At 37.7% G+C, this 23022-nt stretch overlaps 1 protein-coding gene across 1 annotated transcript; it reads left to right on the top strand.

Annotated features, from left to right (window-relative positions):
* Window positions 1-26: 26 nt before the first annotated feature.
* Window positions 27-23022, top strand: vkg (Collagen alpha-1(IV) chain viking). Its single transcript, XM_028306948.1, has 15 exons — window positions 27-151; window positions 13908-14093; window positions 14191-14235; window positions 14324-14608; window positions 14925-15173; window positions 15259-16042; window positions 16481-16741; window positions 16830-17052; window positions 17549-17664; window positions 17958-18358; window positions 18456-20526; window positions 20616-20793; window positions 21093-21207; window positions 21642-21862; window positions 22175-23022. The coding sequence occupies exons 1-15, from the start codon at window positions 59-61 to the stop codon at window positions 22350-22352; spliced, it is 5406 nt and encodes a 1801-aa protein (XP_028162749.1). The 5' UTR covers window positions 27-58; the 3' UTR covers window positions 22353-23022.

Here is a 23022-nt window from a genome sequence, read left to right as displayed (position 1 = left end):
GCCCCGCTGGCTCGCGGGCCGGCCGCGAGGGCGCGCGTCCAGTTAGTACGGCGCAGCCATGTCGGGCCCGGCGCGTGCGCCTCCCATCGCGCTCCGGCTCGTGCCCGTTACGCTTCTTCTTCTTCTATGGAACCCTCAGCTATCTTCAGCAGTGAGTACTACTTACAGACTGTAACATAACCTAATTTAAAAAAATATGTGAAATTCGTTACGCTACATATAAAAGATTTCAACGCACTAAGCGCTGTCGAAGCGTTCTATCCCGTGCAAATAAAGTAGTCTAACCTTTTGATGATGATATTTTTCACAAATTAAATACTAACTTTGGTTTTGATTGGGTAAATAGTATACAGGGTGTCCTTGGTGATAGATTAAAGCTCATTAAGGCTAACACTCCCGCTTAAATTTATAATTACTATAAGTTATATTATAATAACAATTTAAGAATGACCCGGCGATATATTTAACTCAATATGTTTTGTTAATTGACTAAAATTAATGAATAAGTGCAAGAACTTTGTCAAACCTAACATGTGCCTCCACATGTTAGGCCGCATCAAGCCAACACCACTAACAACCTTAGCTTACAACTGAACTGATGAAAGCTCTAAGTCTACATTGTATACTACCTATAACTGTGCAAAGTGGCCTAATAGTTAACTGTTAATTAAGACCATTTTATAAAAGAAAACCAATATTAATAATTGTTCCCATTATCCACCTGAAAATTTTCTTGGACATTCGGAAACCGCACTGTTTCATGCTGAAACCGCGATGCGACACTATGATTTGATTAGTATGAATCTAGATCGAATTGTTTCATCCACAATGACTGCAAGTCAAAACATAGACGATGTAAATAACGTTGCAGTCAGGAAGAGTTGGCCTAGTAGGCTTATTGCATCTCTCACCCCTTTCTTATTTTTATTTCATGTTTTGTTTGATCTTTTATTTATCTAGTTATTTCAGGCCTTTTTTTGACTAACTTTATTTTTTTTTCATGCATTAGTATTAGAAACCTTCGGTATAGTTCAGCAGGATACCAACTTTCCGGAGAAAAGGTCATAGGTGATAGGGAGTGTGGTCACAAAATCCCGTTCATGTCGTTTCGTTCATACACATTATAGTTGTTGCAATTCACGAAGGCGAGTGAGCTTTAGGCACGGCTTTAGGTGAGTGCTGGCTCGCTACTGTTAGTTTTTCAAAAATTTTGATAGACATTACACTATCGTTATGTGCATGTACACGTACACACACACACACAAGTAAACCTAACTCGCCTTCGTGAGTTGCAAGAACTATGCATAGGTACGGAAGCTACTGAGCTTCCAATATTTTCAGGACTTTCATTGATAGACTTATCCCAAATTATACAAATTTTGTTTCCTAATGAAATGAAATCGTTTACAGTCAGCGGATTCGATATGTAGAGCCTATAATATTTTGTTTTGTTGTTAATTTTGGCTGTCATTAAACAACCAGGTACTTATAACGTATTCCAGGATAATTTTATGTGGGCAAACATCTTTATTATTTTCACTTTTGCTTCATTATTTTAGAGTTGCCGGGTTGATGGGTTCAGAAAAGAGATCATGAGATTACATCTCTACCTTCCCAGATGAGATTATAATTAAACAGCAAGCCCATAGCTGATGAAGCAACCGCAGACATTGACAGCAATGCCACTGCTTTCTTTCGATACATTTAAATAAGTTAGAAACGCGCTAGCAATATTCCCGCAATTCGTAGGTATTCTGTTTGTAGACAAGTTATTTCCTGCGGTTGCTTAAAAACACACGTTTAGAGAGATGTACATTATAATATCTAACAATATTTTGTCGTTCTGGTTAGAATATTCATAACAATCAGACATTTCATAATGATGTGAAGATTAATTTTATCGATCCTATTGAAAAGTAGGTTATAACTAGGTACGATTAAAAAAGCTCACTTAAGTCTGCGTAAGGTAGCGGATATAATATTAACTTTCGTAAATTACTTTAAATTAATAAAATCCTAGCATTTGCAAAAAGTAGATACCTTATTCTTATCTAGTCTACGCGTAATACTAGGTATGAATACATACACACATCGTGTTGAGTATGTATTAACTTTAATCAATCGAAGGATTATCGTAAAATGCTATTTACAATCAAGTTAGGTAATAAAATTGGGAGAAACTCATTATGTAACATATTTTTTAGTTTAGGATATAAAGTGCGTTATAGCCGTCGAGTCATGAGGTTCTCTCTCCAGTTAAGCTTTTAAATACAAGTCTAACGAATCTCTATTTTACTGCTAACGAATATGCCAAATTGACCTTAACTGACATCTAAAAAATAAACTGAGCTCTACCGTATTAGATATCGTTTATCTTTTGTCAACCAGAAATCCTATTTTAATGTTCGGAGATTGATGAAACCATAAACATTAAATTTATTTATTTATTTATTGAATTAGATTTACCATCATACATCTTTATACCTCACTTTATACAAACAAATAATGAATACAATGATGATGTTGATGATGAAGTTAATCAAGAAGTAAAATGCCAAATAAATTTTTTTCTTTATTTCTTTCTTTCAAGTAGGTACTTAAATTGTACCTTCCTATTCACAAAATATGTGATTGTGTATTCTATAAAAATTACAAAATTTAAAATATTTTTAAATTTTTGTTGCAATTCACAAAAAAGTTTCTTAATCTTGTAATTATCTGCTCCAAATAAGAACATGCATTTATCTATGAATACCGATGGTTCTTATGAAAGGTGCAGTGGAGAGTAGACTAATTAAATTCTATATTGTAAATCTATTTCGGACAATCAAGGACCTAAAGCTAATTTCCTGATAAAAGTCCAGTATAGTCTCGGACACAGTTAAGTACGAGTAGTTTTCTTATTTTAAATCTAAGTGCTGAACTCTAAAATCGGCATCTTCTTATGTTATATTTGGAGATAAGTATAATTATTGCGTGCCTACTTTGATACCAAAGGCTATCAAAAGTATCATGTTAAACACACACGATGTCATCATTTTAACCAATTAAAATCTTAAAATATCCATTGACTTCAAACTTCAAGATTACTTATATCGTTTTTTTTTGCCTTGTAAGTACGAGTATGTCCGTTGCGAAAGAGCTTTCTTTCACAGGTTGGCGAATTAGAATTAGGTACATAATCGCAATACATATTTAAATCCCAAAAGACGGAACCATTAAGCAGCAATTATCTTAAGTAATTAAGTGACTCTTATGAACATAGGTAAGAACCTACATTATTGTAGAAGAAAGAAAGAAAGAAAGAAAGAAAAACATTTATTTGGTTCCAACTTAAAATATAGCACACAAAATCAGATAACAAAAAAAACAGATAACAGATACAAGTTAGAACCAAAACTGGCCACCGCTCAGCATGTGTCATGCTCTGGAGTGGTGAATAAAACCCAGAACACGACGCTGTTATTCTGCGGTGACCAATAGAAGCTCTTTTTCATGAAAAACATATTCGCTGATACAATGTGTCTCTCTAGTTAGCAATACCAATTAATACAGTGTGTGACTTAACTCCATCTTGTGTTTTTGTTTAGCGATAATGTCTTGTACCTACTAGAATTGATTCGATTGTATGAGTGTCAACTGCATTTATAGACTGCAATATGATCTTGTATTGTGACGTACCTAAGCTCCGTGGTATGTAACTATGTACAATTTATATTTAGTTACGTAACCTGAGCTTAAAAGATTGGTAAGCTATTTTATTGTGGTATCACATAAAGGGATATCTGCAAAACTTCATAACATTCCTGGGAAGACTCATAGTTATAAACACAATTATTATCTATCTGAACCTAATGGCTTAAAAGTTAATATAATAAGCTTTACAAGTAAGTATGTTTTATTCGTCATTAACATCACATCAGATACATTGAGCTTTTGGTTAAAAAAAGCTGATGAAATTTCTACATTTTCTTAAATTTAATGTATACCTACCTAGTAGACTACGAGCTGATGAACGCCAGACCTACGTCATTTATAAAAGCTGAAAGTTTGTCAGCGTATGATCCAATAAAAAAAAAATCTTTGGACAATTTCACACAGCCCCAAAGTAAGCAATTAATATGCTTGAGTTATGGGTGCTAGCTTAATGGAACCCGGGACCTCTCGGCATCGTAGTCCGTTTTAGAACCACTACACCAAACGGCCGACAAAATCGTTATGAAAAGTGTGCTTTTATAAATGTTTAGTTGAATTTCAGTTTACAGAGTAAGATAATAAATAATAACATAGCAATGGATGAGGCACAACATTAAAATTACCTATAAGATGATAATATTGTTTTATGATCTAAATGGAGTCCGATTATAAGGTCAAGAAGTGTCATATCACATGGACTTTTGATCAAATTATTAAATAGGCAGAACCTGCGTATTTCTGAGTACATATTATAATATTGTATAAGATACTAGGTCTCCATTGATTCTTGTAGTTCTCATTCATAATGAATGAGTGTAGTAAGCAGATAACAATGAAACGCACAATAAGTACCGTTCTGAAGGCATTAAAGATCCGGTACGACCCAATCAAAATGTATGTAATATTATGTTTATTTAAAATAAATATGCGTTACTTCAGCAATCTGATGTTACGGTAACCTTTGCTCTCTTATCTCAATTTTTTATTTGGTACATAATCAACTGGCAACTGTGTTTATCACTCCTTAGCCTCGTGACCTAAAAAATGTATTATACATGAACGTATGAGTTTTAAAACGTAGGTCATAGATTTGAATAAACATACGATAATATTCTTATGATGGTCAAACAATATAGCTCTGTGTGTTTCCTGAACATAAAATTACATATGTCATTTACTGTCCTAGTCCATCCACCAGGTGGATCGACGACCTGATAAAGGTAGCAGAAAGGCGCTACCAACCGTGCGATGTGGAAGTCATTGGGGGAGGCCTACCTATGTTCAGCAGTGGACGTCCTGTGGCTGAAATTATGATGATGATGATGACCTTCCTATTAATTTGAGAAAGCCTACTTAATTTATTTATTAAAAAATAATATATACGTTACGTAATTATAATTGAAAAGTAAAATAATATTGCGATCATTGGATCAATCCAGAACTTACTCGGAAAAAATAAACGTCAATGTTTGACGCACAAATGGACAGTATCTGGATACAAAGCCTACATTATTTCAATGTGAATTAAGACTGCTAATCACTTAAATGGAGTTGGTAACAACGACGACTTCAAAATCAAGTAAGATGTTGGAAAAAACTTGAAGTGACTCTATCTAGTTGAATATATTGACTTATGTAAATGTTTGCAAAAAGAATTACTTATTATTATTTACCGCTAACGATAACATCGTAAATAAATTAAATGTAAACCAAAATTATGTAAGTCTAATTACATTTCTTTAATGATAAGGTTAACTTACTTGAGCTTGATTGCCCCACTCAATGTGTTATAAAATATGTAAATAGTAAAAAAACTACCTAGTTACTCCTGAAAATAAACATTACAGTTAAGTACATAATTATGTATATTATTTTTATCTACAAATTTTTAATTGTACCTACCTATACATAATATGTTGTAATTGGCCTAATTGGCTTTGGTGTTTATTTGTGATGTAGGTAATTACAAAAAAATATGAGATTTATTGATTCGTATTTGGGAAAAAAACAATTTACTATATCAGATACACAGTAAAAAGCTCAACTTAATTACTTATTGTAATAGTAGAGTCATTTCCTAGTAGGTCAGAGACATACATAAAAGAATTCCATTATCATTTTGCATAGGGCCCTATAAGAAACATGTAGTTAAGTACGAGTAATACACTCAACATCAAATAAATCGCACCTTCCGCGACGCGAACTTTAAAGATTTTCTTCTGACACAATCATGGTGCCCCAACAATATTGGTGTTATTTGGAAGCCCAATAAATAATCTTAAAGAAAAACACTTATATTTTTTTATAAACAACTAGCTGACCCGGCGAACTTTGTTCCGCCTTAATGGCAATAAATAAGCAGACTTTTTTTTTAATTTCGAACGGGTTAAAAAGTATCCTATGTCCTTCTCCTGGCTCTAAACTACCTCCCTGACAATTTTCAGCTAAATCGGTTCAGCCGTTCTTGAGTTATAAGCGAAGTAACTAACACGACTTTCTTTTATATACAGTGTGAGTCACGTTAAAGTGTACATATGAAAATAGATGAAACTAGACCTATTTTTATCGACAAAAAAGAGGTCAAAAAATTTTTGAGATTTTTTTTAAATTTTTTATAGAATTTTTTTTCTTCAAATTACTTATTGTAAAGAAAACGTAATAACTTTTAAACTAAGCGGTATATCCTGATAAAATAAAAACAGTAATAATGCTAAATAACAGGCGATACTAAAAAAATACATAAAATACACAAAAAATGCCAACAAATAATAAAAAATGATACTTTTTAAAAAAAATCTGCTTAAAAATTCGTGTTTTTTTGGTTATTTTATAAATTTCTCCAAAAAATGCCCCTATAACCGGTGGTTTTTATTACTTTGTATTATTTTCTATCGTATTATCTTTGTAAAACCAAAAATCGCATGTCTCTATCTCTATCACAACATTTGCAATGATCGTTTGAACTAAGCCTCTCCGGGCGCGCCATTCAACGCTTCGTTAACAACAAAACTGAAAATGGCTCTAGATTTGTAATTTTGATAAAAACAAGTTAGATTTCAAATAAAAACAAAAGATTTCGAAGTAAAATAAGCATTTTAGTTAAAATTAAAATTGTCTCTACCTGTAGCGGAGAATAATGTTGTGGCAGGCCTTTGTTCAAACGATCATAGCAAATGTTGTGATAGGGATAGAGACATGCGATTTTTGGTTTTACAAAGATAATACGATAAAAAATAATAAAAAGTAATAAAAACCACCGGTGATAGGGGCATTTTTTGGAGAAATTTATAAAATAACCAAAAAAACACGAATTTTTAAGCAGATTTTTTTCAAAAAGTATCATTTTTTATTATTTGTTGGCATTTTTTGTGTATTTTATGTATTTTTTTAGTATCGCCTGTTATTTAGCATTATTACTGTTTTTATTTTATCAGGATATACCGCTTAGTTTAAAAGTTACTACGTTTTATTTACAATAAGTAATTTGAAGAAAAAAAATTATATAAAAAATTAAAAAAAAATCTCAAAAAAATTTTGACCTCTTTTTTGTCGATAAAAATAGGTCTAGTTTCATCTATTTTCATATGTACACTTTAACGTGACTCACACTGTATATAAGATTAACAGGTACCATAAATGTGACTTGAAAAAAGGCCTCACTTGGGGCTCACCTCTGGGCCTCTTTAACAGATGGATGGCGATTAATCTTAATTTAACAGTTTTATAGCCATAAAAGTTGGCTCAAGCGTAACTACATGTTTCTTTAAGAAGAGACTCTGGATCATTCTAAGGACACATTTTTGGGGTAAGGTAGTAAAAACCTTTCCATTAATTAAATGAAGTTCAGAACAAGGCTTTCAAATTGTACCATTATTGGTAGAAAATGGGGATGCATACCTACGTTTGAAAATGCTTGTCGCGGGAGGTGCGATTTATTTGATGTCGAGTGTATTTAGATCAGGCAGTATCAGACGGGTAATTGAAGTAGGTCAAAATCAGCTTCCATTGACAAAGCTCTCAAAACGAGGTCGCGGCACAAACAGCGGCTTCATTATCAGAGCGGCAGGAAACTACTATCAACTTGTCGTTAGGTATATAACACAATTTTTGCAATTATTGCCGAAATACCTCCCACGTTTGTACCGTATCAGTTTGGAACAAAGCTTTTATGTGTTGATATACATTGGTTGTCCTTGCCGATGCTCGCAATGATCTGAGGTAGGTATCGACATCTGAGGTATAAATAGAATATAATCATGATAGAGAACTGTGTAGGTAATTTAGAACGTGATTAAACCAGATGCTATTAATACATTCTCCATACAAATAGAGAGATGAATTAATTATTTATTTTAATAAAAGCTTGGATTTTAATTATGACTATCGTGTGCCCAAAAATTCAGGTGTAGGTTTCAGTTCGTCTGATTCATGAGCTACTATAAAATAATGTAAAACCTAGGCAAAAGAAAAACAAGTTTAAACAACCATTATAACTTATTATTAATACTCATAAATCAACAGCGTGCAACCACCGAAGGATAGTAACCTCTTATGCTTCTAATATTCATGATATTCACGACCCTAACATAATAATTATTTATCTACTAACTGACATATCAATGAACAGCCTAAACCGCTGGATCTTGAGACTCCAAAAGCACTCCTTATGAAGTCTAGAGGTACACTAAGGGTTTTCGAAAACCCCCTAAGGAGGTGGAACGGGGTTCCAAATGAATAAACAGTGTTTCAAGTTTTTACAGTGTTCATTCCTTAAAAGAGGAAAATGGGATGACAACGTCCGGAAATCGATATATTGTATGGAATTATCGATTATCGGATTGCTACGAAAACAATACGTGATAAAGGCTTTCTGTGACTAAATTCAACCGGGCGAAAAATTAGTGTAGGTACTTAGAAAAAGATGTTAATTATTAGTAAACAAACAAAGGTAAACTGGTCGAGAATGCTTTAGTGCATTAAGTTCGCCTTACTTATGTTCAAATTTTATTTGGTTAAATGTTAAAGTTTAAATAAATAAATAAATTATTCTTAATCTCATAAATCTTAATCAATAATATATTAGATTATATTAACTGTGTAATGGTTCATTGGCAGATAGCCCTCTCACAGCGCTTTCCGGCACGCAGTCAGTATCCCTTCAAAAAGCTTTTGCGCTCAGTTTTCGCCTTGCGTACATACCTACCTAAATATCTTGAAACGACCTGAAAAATGCAGTTTTGTCAACTAAATTTTGATAAATAACTATAAGTATGAGTATTTAGATATCAATAGCCACTAACTAAATACGGAGACAGAGGTAGGTATTCAGAATACACGGGGGTGCGTAAAAGTTGTCCTTTACTATTTTTATTATTTAAACAGCTACCTCTACAATTTTACTGAACTATAATATTTTAATAAAGTACCTTATGTATAGGTATAAAAAACAGCAATTAGGTAAGCGTTATATTTTCAAATTCGGTAGAGTTTTTCAGTTAGGAAAACTGTCCAAGAATGGAAATTACTGAAATTAGGGAAAACAGTTACAGGCGACAGGTAAACACTGTGGCGTTATGACGTTGTATGCATGTTATAAACATATCAGTGCAGTGGTGATATGCAAGTATATGTATGTATATGCTACTGGAAAGTTAATTCTGTGCCTGTCCCTTCATTTGTACTGTAGTAAGATTCTAAAACAATAACTAAGTAGGTATTAGTCTCTGAATTAAGATGTTTAGCTTGAGTATGCTCATTTTTTTTCCTTAAGAAAAACTTAATAAGAAAAGTTAATATAAAGCTTAAAGGATTAATGAACTGCTAATCAGAGCAGGTTACATTATACTTCACTATTCTCCTATAAGTTTACATTTTTGTAGTGCGAGTCAATAGCAAAAAAGTTTAGTGTATTTCAGTTGATATATCCAAACACAAGGGATATAGCAGACATACTGGTACCTAGTTTGACTTCTACTATAACGGGGTGAGTCTCCAATCGGCTGTCAATGCTCGGGCCCGATTCATCAGGCGCGTTATTATCGGCGTGACGTACACAATACAGAACATTGAACTCTAGAGGAAGTATTCTGTTCCTCAATTTTTACATGATGTGTCGATATCACTTCCACGCAGACCATCAAGTTTATTAATAGCGAAAGTAACTCAGTCGGCCTAATTTTTATTGTGATAAAAAATATGCGTCATAAATTATACCCACGATAATACTGACCATTGTGTTTCTTACATCAAGCTCGTGGACGATAAAGAGTAATATTTTACAACCCTTTAGGTATTCAGTAAAAAGGAAGATGAGATTCTATTCTGCCTGAATGATCTCAGAGTTGCAGTTAGACAAATAAACGAGCAAGTAGCGAGTGCCGCGATTGGTGTGTACCAATGTGTGTACATTCGCGGTTTGGTTACTCACAAGTCGGTTTTATGGGCGCGAGCATTGCACTGAAAGTTATTGCTTACTTCCAGTAAAGCGAAATAGGTCAATAGTTTCAGCGCAGTAACAAAAGCCAGTCGAACGTGCGGCCATATTCCTGGGTTATATTTAGTGTGGGTCGCTTACAGTGGCCCATTCCTTGCGCAGGCGCAGCGATATCCTTGTTTTACAGGTGTATTCAGAACATCATCAGTTGCATTCGATTTATAAACAATTTTACAATTTTCGAGTTACAGCCAGGGCTCGGTAAAGCTCAAGAAAATGTTTTTTACACTAATATTATAACATGCAAAGCTCACAATACCTTATACGAGTGTATGTCTGCGCTTTCTTATGCATTTCACTTTACCCTATGAATAGTCCTAGTACAAACCTGAAAATGAAAAAAATGCCCTGCGTTCGTGCATTTACGCAACCGCTAATACACTAGCTATCATATTGATAGATACTGCGGAAATAACTTCCGGGGCGGAACGATACAATTAAATGGGCTAAACTGAATCTATAACATATACCTAGTTGCACTAGAATATGAGACATAAAGCCAAAGGCTCTACGTTACTGAAAAATATCAGATTAAGGGCTGATTTTTCAATCGTCGGATAACTTTTAACTGTAGTATAAGTTTGGCATTTGACAGTTTCAGTATGGGAAATATGTCAAAATGACAAGTTTATTCTTTAGTTAAAAGTTAACTGATGTTTGAAAAATCAGCCCTTAGTTAAATAAAGCAGCGCTGATAGAAAATGTTTTACTATCGTGAAGATTGGAGATGGCCGGTGCAGCGCGAGTATCGGGAACGCGTTTACGAGTCGGCGGGGTCACCAGATTCCAGTAAACTGCTCGTTAATCCTCTGGAACGTTCCATTTTTTTACTTTTGACATAGTTACAATAACGTGTAATTATAGATTATATGTAGACATTTTTGTTTACAACAGTGCGCGTGGTAATCTAAATATTTTATGAGCAATACCAATTAAAGCATTGAAAATAATATATTATAATCTACATATAATATGGTTGCTTTAGTAACAACATAGTTACCGAGTATAAACAAATCGGTACATTACAGGATTGGACACTATAACATGTTAATGATAAAGGTAATTTTAACAAGAAACCTTAATACCATTGTAAAGTTAACAAATGTGCCTATATTACTTAGTATTTTGATTGATATCATATCTCTGAATACAGATGAGGTCAAACGCGGTATTCGTTTGGTTTGTAATAGGATTTCTGAGTATCGAATATGATCAGAAGCTGGTATGCCCGCAAAAGTCGCGTTATTACATTTACAACATGTTACACGTGGTGACAGGGCGCGGGGCGCGGGACGCGGGGGCCGCGGGATGTGCGAATGGCCGTTATCGGTGGGACACTGCAATGATTGTTTATCCAGCCCGTTCCTTGAATTGCAACTAATGACTCATGCGTTCTATAATCGCCTGCTGCCATAATACACAAGAGTTAATTAATTGAACAAACATTATGTCACCCAGCAACGTAGGTACTCTGCTGAAAAGCTTATTTTGGGTGCAGATAAGACGTTCTTATGGAGTCATGTTCACGTGATAATGTAGCATTTAGGTCTAAGAATCAGTCCATCCGCATTTTCATTTGCGAATTCTTTGCATTACATACAAAAATTTGAAATTAGGTGTAATAAATCCTTAGAAATATTGATCTAATGAGGAATGGTATACAATGATGCGTCGACGCACAGTAGAGCGGCGCGCGCCGGACGCCGCCCGCCCACGCGCGCCCGCCCGGAAGCGCTGCTGTCTCATCGTGTATTTATTCACCAGCCTTCTTCGCAAACTAATTACAGCTACTGATTTTCGATATCAATACTTTTTTTTAATAAATCTTTATTATTGTTACATACAGGTATTTCGTTTTCAAGTTCATTCTTATTACATTAATTTTTAGACATTTATTGGTTTGGTTCTCAATGTTTTATTGATATCAAAATAATAATGAAATTAAGTATTAATAAATAAAAATTATAATAAAAAATAACACATTTCAGTAGCACAAAGCTGCTTTAGCAAGCGTTTCCGGCTCGATTACATCAACTTAGCCGTTCATAAAGTTATTTCGTTGTTCTATCCACAATTCCTCGTAACTACATGTGGTTTTTTACTCTCATCAAGCAAAAGATGTGGGTCATCGTCGGTCCATACCACTATGACGTAATCCACCAACAGATGTTTTGGTGATAACATTTGCTTGGGTCAACAGATAATGGGGGCTACTTATTTTACTTATTATTTTAGAGTATTAGGAAAGTTTTATATTCAATCCCATTATAGTTTACTGTTGTAGGTAGGTATTTTATTTACTATTTAGGTTTTGTCATTTCGTACATCATCGAGGCTCATGTTACACACCCAAAAGACGCTTTTTGTCACTATTTAAACGAACTGAAAAAGTTAGTTCTATGCAGCATTATTAACGTAACATATTCAAAGGCAGCATTATCTAATCATTGCATTTTTATGTAACCTAGCAACCTATTAAAATACATATTTGCTCAAAATTTAACAACGTTTAAAATCTAGCCGAGTTCCGTAAACACTCAAAAACTTACTCACTTTTTAACTAGGCTCAATAATCAGGTGTTTCCAGTTGCCACTCAACTTACCATCACCGTCTTGTTGTCCAAATAGGTGCATCATATTAAAATATTTTAGAGACCAGATTACCATTTAGCTAAATAAATTAGTTAATAGAGTTGGCTGTGCGTGATGGCGCATCCTAAGAATACAGCCTTTTTAAAATGTCCACCGTTACTCACGTGAGAGAAACCATACGAAAGTACTAGTAGCAGTCCAGTTAGTTTAAAATGTCCGTAAACATCATAAACTCCTAGTAGTCTAGATTTATGGCATTTTGTATCACCATTGGTAAATAAATTGACATTAAAAAGTCGTTATGCGTAATAGAGCTGTGAACAAGTGCGAATTCATTGTTAGCTCATAGATTGCATTGCGTCGGCACGCAAATTTAGCTGTGCTGTCATGTCAACTGCAAATTGATACGCTTCAAATAGCGCCTTAACTAAACGAGATGGATCTCGTGTAAATTGTAACCTACACGCGATTCCAAGTACTCTGAGACGAATAAGGCTAGTGTAATGTAAGAATGCAAGCCCAAATACTAAAACATACCTAATAATACTCGTATAATTAGATTCAATTGAACTTTTGCTAACCTTATACATACCTAAGTACTTATAGCTATAGTATTTTTTACCTTTAATTAGCCCTTGCCCGTGACTTCCCACGTGTTGAATATTTGAATGGGAATAAAAATATATCAATATGTTACTGAAAAAACGTCGTGTGAGATCTAGCATGGTTAGAATATAATAATGATAGAGAATGTCACATGGTTCGCTTTTTTTACTCAATTGTTGTGAGCAAATGGTTGTAAATTGAGATACTATGTTTTTGGGAAAAGAATTATCTAACCTACTACTGTGGCACAGGATGGAAATATTTAAATCTGGATAGCTCTCAAAAGTTGTAAGCAATAGCGTTCATAAACTACGATCAGTGAAGTTGATTTTCATGCTCTATTAAAATGTAGGAAGTGCGTTGGTCTTACACTTGTTCTGCTAGTCCTGCTCGTATGTGTGTCAGAGGTCTCGACGATAAGGCACGTTCATACGGTTCCGATTGTAATGTCCCCAATCTGGATGTTGTGATCTCATTTGATGAAAAATGTTCGTTACTCAATTTCAAATTCTATTTACAGGTAGTATGCAATCAAACAGTTTGCAATTGTGCCGGACTGAAGGGGGATCGCGGAACTCCGGGGCCACCTGGAGCGCCTGGACCGCAGGGAGACTACGGCGAAGATGGCCCCGAGGGTAGGATGGGGAGAGTAGGCCTACCAGGCGACTTCGGTGAGCGCGGAGATTACGGTGACAAAGGAGAACGGGTGAGAATTTTTAGGCCAATATTTTTAGACGTACATAAATTATTGATTTTTTAGATGTGGGTGTCCGTTTGACTTACAAGTAACATGTTTGTTTCAGGGGGTCGATGGTCATTACGGGCCACGAGGTTATCAAGGCCCTCAGGTATTTAGACTAGAGTTGTGTATAAAGTGAATACTACACGTCAAAATATTAAAAACTTAATACCTACATACTTATTATAATATTACAGGGACTTCAAGGTTATGAGGGTGATAGAGGAATACCAGGGTTAGATGGTTGCAGTGGTGTTGATGGAGTAGTAGGTCCTCCTGGCAGGAGAGGTATCCCTGGCGACCGAGGGTTTCCTGGTCTTGAAGGAGAAAAAGGTCTGCCGGGATTGGCTGGTGAAGGAGGCTCAAACTCTAGAGGTTCAAAAGGAGATCAAGGAGATTATGGCCGCCCAGGGACTCCTGGCTCACCTGGGCCTGAAGGTTGGAGAGGAGATAGTGGCTTACCCGGTGAAGAAGGAGACCAGGTACAACACCAATTTTGACATTGAGTGTACCAACTATTTATTTATAGAAGTTATTTTTCAATTAATATAATTCTTATTATAAAATATCGAATTTAAACTTAGAAATAGAACCTGGTAGGTATTTTTATGGAAATCTAGGAAATAAAAAACATGCACATTTTCTATTGTTGTTTCCGTTCGTTCCGAAAGCTTCGATTGATACTTATAAAGGGAACTCGTTCAGCTCAATATACAATTTGCTGTATTCTAGAGGCGTCTCTGGGTTAGGTAATTCGAATTTTTGTGAATGTGACTAAAGTTCGCATTAATTTTATAGGGACTAATGGGCGTACGAGGAGAAGCGGGGTATAGAGGAGATTATGGTGACGATGTGGTTGGCCCTCCAGGACAAAAAGGAGATCAAGGTGAAACCGGTGAACCAGCAAGACGACCATCCGTAATTGTCGACAACGAAGTGCAACAAAATATAACAATAATCGCTAAAGGATATAAAGGAGAGAAAGGATTGAGAGGACAACGCGGTGAAAAGGGTATCAAAGGAATAACCGGGTCCATTGGTGCGCCGGTAAGTTGCTGTAATATAATAAGGCAGGCTCGTAGTGAGTACAATGTGGTACAAATTTAAGTAAATTGTATTTTTTTAAATACAGGGTTCCCCAGGTATCAATGGTATACAGGGACTAAAAGGAGAACAGGGTATAGATGGCCCTAGAGGTAAACCAGGACATAGAGGTCAAGACGGACCACCCGGACTAAAAGGCGACAAAGGTGCTCCAGGATATGTTGGCCAAGACGGTTTAGATGGTACACCTGGAGGAAGAGGTGAAGATGGACGGCCAGGAAGTCCTGGTGTACAAGGCCCGATGGGAGAACCTGGCATATACGATCCTAGTTTGAATGAACCATTACTGCCAGGTTCGTCTGGGCCACAAGGTCCTCCAGGGCTAACAGGTCCAAAAGGAGAAGCGGGTTTAGACGGACTGCGTGGTTATCCAGGTATTATAGGTTTACCTGGGTTGCCTGGAAGGAAAGGAAACCCTGGACGACCTGGAAATCCTGGTATTTCACCCAAAGGAGAACCAGGAAACGATGGTTTCAAGGGATTACCCGGCCCACGCGGTCCATCTGGGTACATCGGTCTTCCTGGACCTATGGGGGTTAAAGGGTTTAAAGGAGCAACAGTAGTAGGCCCTGACGGTGAAGGCGGTATGCCGGGCTTAGATGGCTTACCCGGAATGCGTGGTGATCGTGGTGAGCCAGGATATATGGGTCCAGCTGGATATCCAGGAATTGGGTGGCGTGTAACTGGCCCTATAGGTGAACCGGGTGAACCAGGGCCTCCTGGACCCGTCGGAGAGCCTGGTCGTTCAGGACGTCCAGGTTTCTTTGGACCTAAAGGTGAACGAGGAGATGACTGCCCCTATTGCAAATCAGGTAATACTTACTAATATTTGTGTTTTATTACATATCAAAGTTGATGTTTTTGTTGTTTAAAAATTCATCGGGACTGAGATATTAATTATTGACATGCTATATAAGTACACAAATAAAGGATAGTTAATGTTCAGCTATAATTAACTAAAAAACTGCACGATCCAGTCTCAAAATAAAGCTTGTACTATGGGTACCGTATCTGTTATACATACTAACCTACATTTTTGTTAATACATACTTAGGCATAATAAACAAGAAAACACCCATTCCCATAACAATGCAATTAATGTCCATGTACAATAATGTTTGCAAAATGCAGGAATCAAATCCGATACCATTGGCTCCGTAGTCCGGTATACAAACAACTAGGCACCGTTAAGTAACGCAACAATCAACTTACATTTTTACTATTTTTTTTTTATTATTAATGATTCATAGGACTACCTGGAGCAAAAGGACAAAGAGGAGATGACGGTTTCCCTGGACTCAAAGGAGTGCCTGGACCAGAAGGTTTACCAGGAGCACGGGGCGTTAATGGCCTTCCCGGTAACTCTGGAATCCCAGGACCTAAAGGGCCAAAAGGCAATAAGGGACAATCTGGCATGGCTGGTCCGCAAGGGCCTAGAGGACAACATGGCATTGTTAAAATTCCGCCAAAATCACTAACAAAAGCAGACCGCGGACCTCCGGGAGATGTAGGTAAGCAATAAGCACAAGCTGTGTAGAAAACTTAAATTGCAATAGTTTCTGATACTGATTGTGTATCACTGTTCATATATCTTTTTAGGTTTTATTGGGAGGGTCGGTTTACGTGGAGATCAAGGGTGGCCAGGTCCTCCCGGGGACTATGGACCGAAAGGGATTAAGGGGCGTTTGGGTGATTATGGCTTCCCTGGATTGCCTGGTCGCAACGGCACCCGAGGCCGAGACGGTGCGCCAGGATGGCCTGGTGCACCCGCTGATATACCAGCCGCCTTCCTCTTTGGTGAAAAGGGAGATATGGGCTTGAAGTAAGTGAATAAATGTTAAGATGTATCGTATTGATGTCTGTGTTGACATATTAAGGTCAGCTAATTAGGTATTTAACATAGTTTTATATGGTCAACCAAAGGGTTTGAATCCCTATTTATTATTATTACTTATACCTAGCACTGTATTCGCTGTCGTCTATACGCGTAGATATCTCTCTTTTTCTATTGTATCTCATCCACTAATCTTGTGCTGTCGCTTTAATCACAAAAAGTAAAGTTGAAATTAATTACAATGAAGGCTTTCGTGTTTAAACTTAAACAACGAGTTGAAGTAAGTAAATAAATACTAATACCACTAATAATCGTAAAAGTACCTACCTACATGATAGTCAATCTGTCCTAAAAAGACACCGGTCTCTACCTTAGTCACTTCATGCGATGAACTTGCCTAAATTACTATATGTTTAGTCTAAAGTGATAATAATTTCCTAGGAACATTTGCGACACTTGAATATATTAATAAACTTTGTTTTAGAGGAGACGCCGGTGAAGCAGGAGATGACGGTACGCCTGGTGAAGCAGGAGAATCTGTAGGAACGAATTTGGATGTCAAAGGTTTCAAAGGAGTTGTTGGTTTTCCCGGAATTAAAGGTATTTTTTATACTATTGGTTTACGTAATACGTTTTTGGGTACCTATTTATCTAGTTCTAGGCACATTACCTACATCATGACTTACATGACATATATTATACTTTTATCATGATTGTTACTTGTGGTGTGGCAGGCTTTAAATAAATAAATCTGAACTTTACCTTACGCTGCGAGGCGAGCTGTGCGGAATGAACCTAGTACATTGAGAGCATAATGAACTTAATGGAAGCCAGCATAGATAGGTACATGAAACTTAATAATACGGAAAAATACATTTTATTTTTCTTTTAAGGCATCCGCGGAAGGAAAGGTGACCGTGGTGACATGGGTTACGATGGATTCCCAGGAATAAGAGGTGATGCAGGTTTTCCTGGTGGTACTATACCCGGCTCCGTTGGTGTGAGAGGTCACAGAGGTGAAAAGGGAGACTTTGGACCTTACGGAGAACCTGGTGCAACTGGTCAACAAGGTCCTACAGGATTCCATGCTGGTAAAGGACAGAAAGGATCACGGGGAGATATTGGAGCATCCATCATTGTAGGTGAACGTGGTATTGATGGAACACCAGGTGAACCTGGTGATATAGGAGAAGCTGGATATTCTGGTTCTCCTGGACGTATGGGCATAATTGGGCCTAAGGGTGAAGTAGGACCACCAGGTGACGCAGGGTTTGATGGACCAGTGGGACCCCCGGTAAGTCACGTTTCATTTTATAAACATTGTAAGCACGATTCAAAATTGACTAATTTTTTTATTAAAAATTTATTTAAATACTACATAATTCTTTTAGGGCCGAAAAGGAATCCCCGGAATAGAAGTGCAAGGCGCACGTGGCATACCTGGTCGACCAGGGTTACCAGGAGTAGTTGGACTTATTGGAGATCCAGGAATGCAAGGACCTCATGGCTTACAGGGAGATGAAGGGCCAAAAGGAATGAAAGGAGAAGCAGGTCGACGAGGTTTTCGTGGGCGCCCGGGAGATGAAGGTTCTATAGGATTCCCTGGTTTTCCAGGTGGAATCGGAAGTCCAGGGTTACCAGGAGAAGATGGTGATACTGGAGAAGCTGGCCCGACAGGTTTCCCTGGACGTCCTGGAAGACAAGGCTTGATTGGGGCCCCAGGAATCAAAGGCTTCCGCGGTGATATTGGACTTCCAGGACCTGTCGGTATGGATGGATGGCCTGGTCTAAAAGGAGAAATCGGTGATATGGGACTGCCCGGGTTAAAAGGTCTTCCAGGCGATAGTGGAATTATAGGAATGAAAGGAGATTATGGAGAAGCTGGATATGATGGAAGAATAGGTAGACCTGGTTATAAAGGATCAGCCGGAGAAAAGGGAGATAGGGGCTTTCCAGGCCAAATTGTGGTAGGAGATGCTGGCCTCAAGGGTTCTGAAGGTGACGAAGGATACCCGGGTTTAGATGGAGTTGTTGGACCTAAGGGAATTATGGGTGACCGTGGGTATGATGGTGATCGGGGTTTAACTGGAGATAAAGGTTTTCCTGGCATACCCGGACCGCCAGGAAGACGTGGATTTAATGGAGTAAAAGGCGCAAGAGGTTACCAAGGTTCAATTGGGTTTAAGGGTATTACAGGAGACAAGGGAATGGAGGGAGAACCAGGTAAAATGGGCATGCCTGGGCTTCCAGGAGATCAAGGGTATGTCGGTTTACCTGGGCTACAAGGAGAAACAGGACCAAAAGGAGAGCGTGGTGAACCCGGTCCTAGTGCATATTTACCTGCCTCGAAGGGTGACTTAGGAGACATCGGAATGGACGGTTTACCTGGAATTCCAGGAGAACCAGGGGAAACCGGTTACTTTGGATTGAAAGGAAATCAAGGTATCAGAGGTGACACAGGTGAAACAGGAATGACAGGAGATTCAGGATTTGATGGGGCAAAAGGAATGATTGGCGACATAGGCCCACCCGGACTTCCTGGTTTACCTGGACAAAATGCCAGACAAGGTGAGAAAGGTAGACCGGGTATAGATGGTCTCCCTGGATGGCCTGGTCCAATGGGCCAAAAAGGAGCTCCTGGTGACTTCGGTATTGAAGGTCCTATTGGAGCACCTGGTATGCCTGGTCTAGTCTTTGAAGGACCAAAGGGAATGAAAGGCATGGACGGACTACCAGGGCAACGTGGTCTTCCTGGGGCACCTGGTGCTCCAGGAATGGAAGGTGCTCCCGGTGAACCCGGATTTAAGGGGGATATTGGTGAACCTGGTTATGCAATCAGTCCAAAAGGTGTACAAGGAAATCCTGGATGGGACGGTTTAGTAGGGATGACTGGTCTTAGAGGCGATGCAGGAGATAGCGGTTCTAATGGATATCCCGGACCACAAGGATTGAGAGGATTGAAAGGAGAAATCGGCGATGAAGGTCAACAAGGACCTACTGGTTCACCAGGGCCGGACGGTATAAAGGGTGACACAGGTGACCCTCTTCCAGAATCAGAAATTTTACCTGGAATGACCGGTGATGTGGGTCCATCTGGTTTTGATGGCCGTCCAGGCTCTGATGGTATGCCTGGGTCATTTGGAAAAAACGGATTGCCCGGTTTAAAAGGTATGAGAGGAGACGTGGGCTTTGTCGGTCCTGTTGGGCAACCGGGAGCACCAGGGTTCCAAGGTATCAAAGGTCGCCAAGGTGAAAGAGGGTACGAAGGCTTACGGGGAAGTATAGGTCTCCCAGGATTACCAGCACCGCCACCTCCCGTGCCAAGATCAAGAGGATTTTATTTCACTTTACATTCTCAAACAAGTATGATCCCGCAGTGTCCAGATGGCACCTCACCTCTCTGGAATGGATTTTCTTTAATTCATATTGTTGCAAATGCAAAAGCTCATGGACAAGACTTAGGTAAGCACTAGTAGATAAGACTAAGATCCGCTTAACCTATTGCTAATAATTTTGATGTTATGACTAACGGCAATATAAAACAATTTTAGGTGCACCAGGAAGCTGTTTGAGAAGGTTCTCAACTATGCCATACATGTTTTGTAATTTGAACAATGTCTGTGATTTCGCACAGAGAGAGGACTATAGTTTTTGGTTATCTACACCAGAACCAATGCCCATGGCCATGACACCAATACAGGCTAGAGACGTTGGAAGCTACATATCCAGGTTAGTTTTTTTTTATGAGATTATCGTTAAGTAGGTAAAGACCGAAGAGAACATATTGAAATTATTATTACATATAAATCTTAAGATGTCACTTTTTCATACGTAATGGAGCTATTTATGTATGAATTAAAGACACCTTTCCTTCAAAATCATTTATAAAAGTAAAATAAGAGATGCTACATATCTATTTACCTAATACAAAAATCAGTTGCAGTAGTGGAACGATCTTAATTAGGCATTGAAAGAAAGAAAAATTGTTTATTATGTGTATAACGATCTATAAAATGTTTTATCCACAGATGTCAAGTTTGTGAATCACCAACGAGAACCATTGCTATCCATAGTCAAAGTACCGACGTACCTTCCTGTCCCAACGGTTGGGAAAGGTTGTGGATCGGATATAGTTTCCTTATGGTAAGATCCGCATTATTACTTTATCGGCTATTTAAATCCACTGTCACATTATCATTGTGAATAAGATTGAACAAAATTCTGTTGTATGCTTCAACCATACCAACGCGTGCAGCCCCCCTAGACAAAACCGTGACAAAACGCACTTTTTGATCGAATCGAAAATCGAATCCGTCAAATTCCATACAAAAAAGGGGCTTTTCGACCACTTTTCGACTGGTTTGCGGTTATAATTGCACTTTGTCTAGACCCACAGATCGCCACCGGCGCGGGTCGCGTGAACTGTCATGGGTCGCGCGACCTGTCATTGGGCTTTGATCGGGCCGGCGATGGCGATCTGCACACGATGGTGTGATTGAAGCCTAAGTAGTAATTTTATGTAGGATATTACATCATTCACAGCAACACATAATATCAGAGAAAAAAATATTTCACAGCATACAGCGGGCGCGGACGCAGCAGGGCAGAGCCTGATTTCTCCCGGGTCTTGTCTTCGCGACTTCCGTACGAGACCTTTCATCGAGTGCAACGGGCTGGGTCGATGCAACTACTTCGCAACTGCCGTCTCGTATTGGCTTTCGACCATTAACGACGCAAGAATGTTTGATAAGCCTGAGCAGCAGACACTTAAAGCTGACCAAGTATCTAAAATTAGCAGGTAAGTTTCTTAAAGCTTTTGAATGAAATCCTACTACTTTATCCGACTAAGTAATATGTACATATGAAAGTTTGTGAGGAAGTATGGATGTTTGTTTCTCTTTCACGCGAAAACTACTGAACGAATTTTGATGTTAATATAATAACGTAACATTTACGCCGGTAAAGCTGCACGCAAAATCTAGTAGGTACATTTGTCTATGTCGTCTAGTACATAATAAATTACTATAATAGGTGTATTAAGATTTCATACCCTTCCACGAGGGAATCTCTCGGCTGCCTTACTTACGCGCAATTCATTTGATCATTTCAGATGTTCCGTCTGTATGAGGCGACCACCAGGTTGGAATTCGGGACAAAGTTCATTCCCGAGTGGCGACGTAAACTCGGTGCCCAACGCGGTGGTGCGCCGCCCTGCGTACCGGCGGCCGCGCTACCGCGGCGAGTACCGGCGCGGCGGCCGCTTAGTGCGGGGAAGACCCAGGCAATAACGACACCATCACAAGCACAACATTAATCCCATGTGATACGCCGTAGAATTCAATTCACAGCATTACTATAGGTATTCGAACAAGTTAAGTCATTATTTTTTGGTAAAAACTACCGCTTTGTTGAGTAGGTATGTACAAAAACTATATTCACTGCCAAAGGCTGTTATTGAGCGCTCCATGTTCCAATAATAGTAACTTAGTTAATATTTTTAAAATAAGATAATTATGTAACTCGCCGGCTTTTATTTATACCATTAAAATACAGAAAGGTCTACATTTTACAAGCTTTAAGCTTTATCATTTCCTTTTTCTATCAAATGAATAATTTAAACGTTATTTGAGAGTTCAGAAATATAACACTGACATATAATTATATTTATTTTTTTACACAAGTAATAATGAGAGACCAGTAGGCCAGAAGTTAAGTAAAGCACAGAAGTAAAGAATCAAAGGCACATTGCATTACATAAAGTAAAATGATATTTCAGATGAATTATTTTCTTAATAAATTATTATTTAGTAAAAAAACTACTTTCTTCGTGCTGTATGATACCTAGTCTCATGTAGATTAATAAATGAACCGCATTAATTAAAATGTATTTGTAGACAGGTAATTAAATAATGTAAATAAATATTTAGTTTTGTATGTTAATAAACAATGATACAACTA

The sequence above is a fragment of the Ostrinia furnacalis genome, unplaced genomic scaffold (genome assembly GCF_004193835.3).
Source record: "Ostrinia furnacalis isolate ACB-3 unplaced genomic scaffold, ASM419383v2 OfSCF2054, whole genome shotgun sequence".
Lineage (NCBI taxonomy): Eukaryota > Metazoa > Arthropoda > Insecta > Lepidoptera > Crambidae > Ostrinia > Ostrinia furnacalis.
The sequence above is the reverse complement of the archived record's forward strand: the minus strand, read 5'-3'. Positions and strand labels throughout refer to the sequence as shown.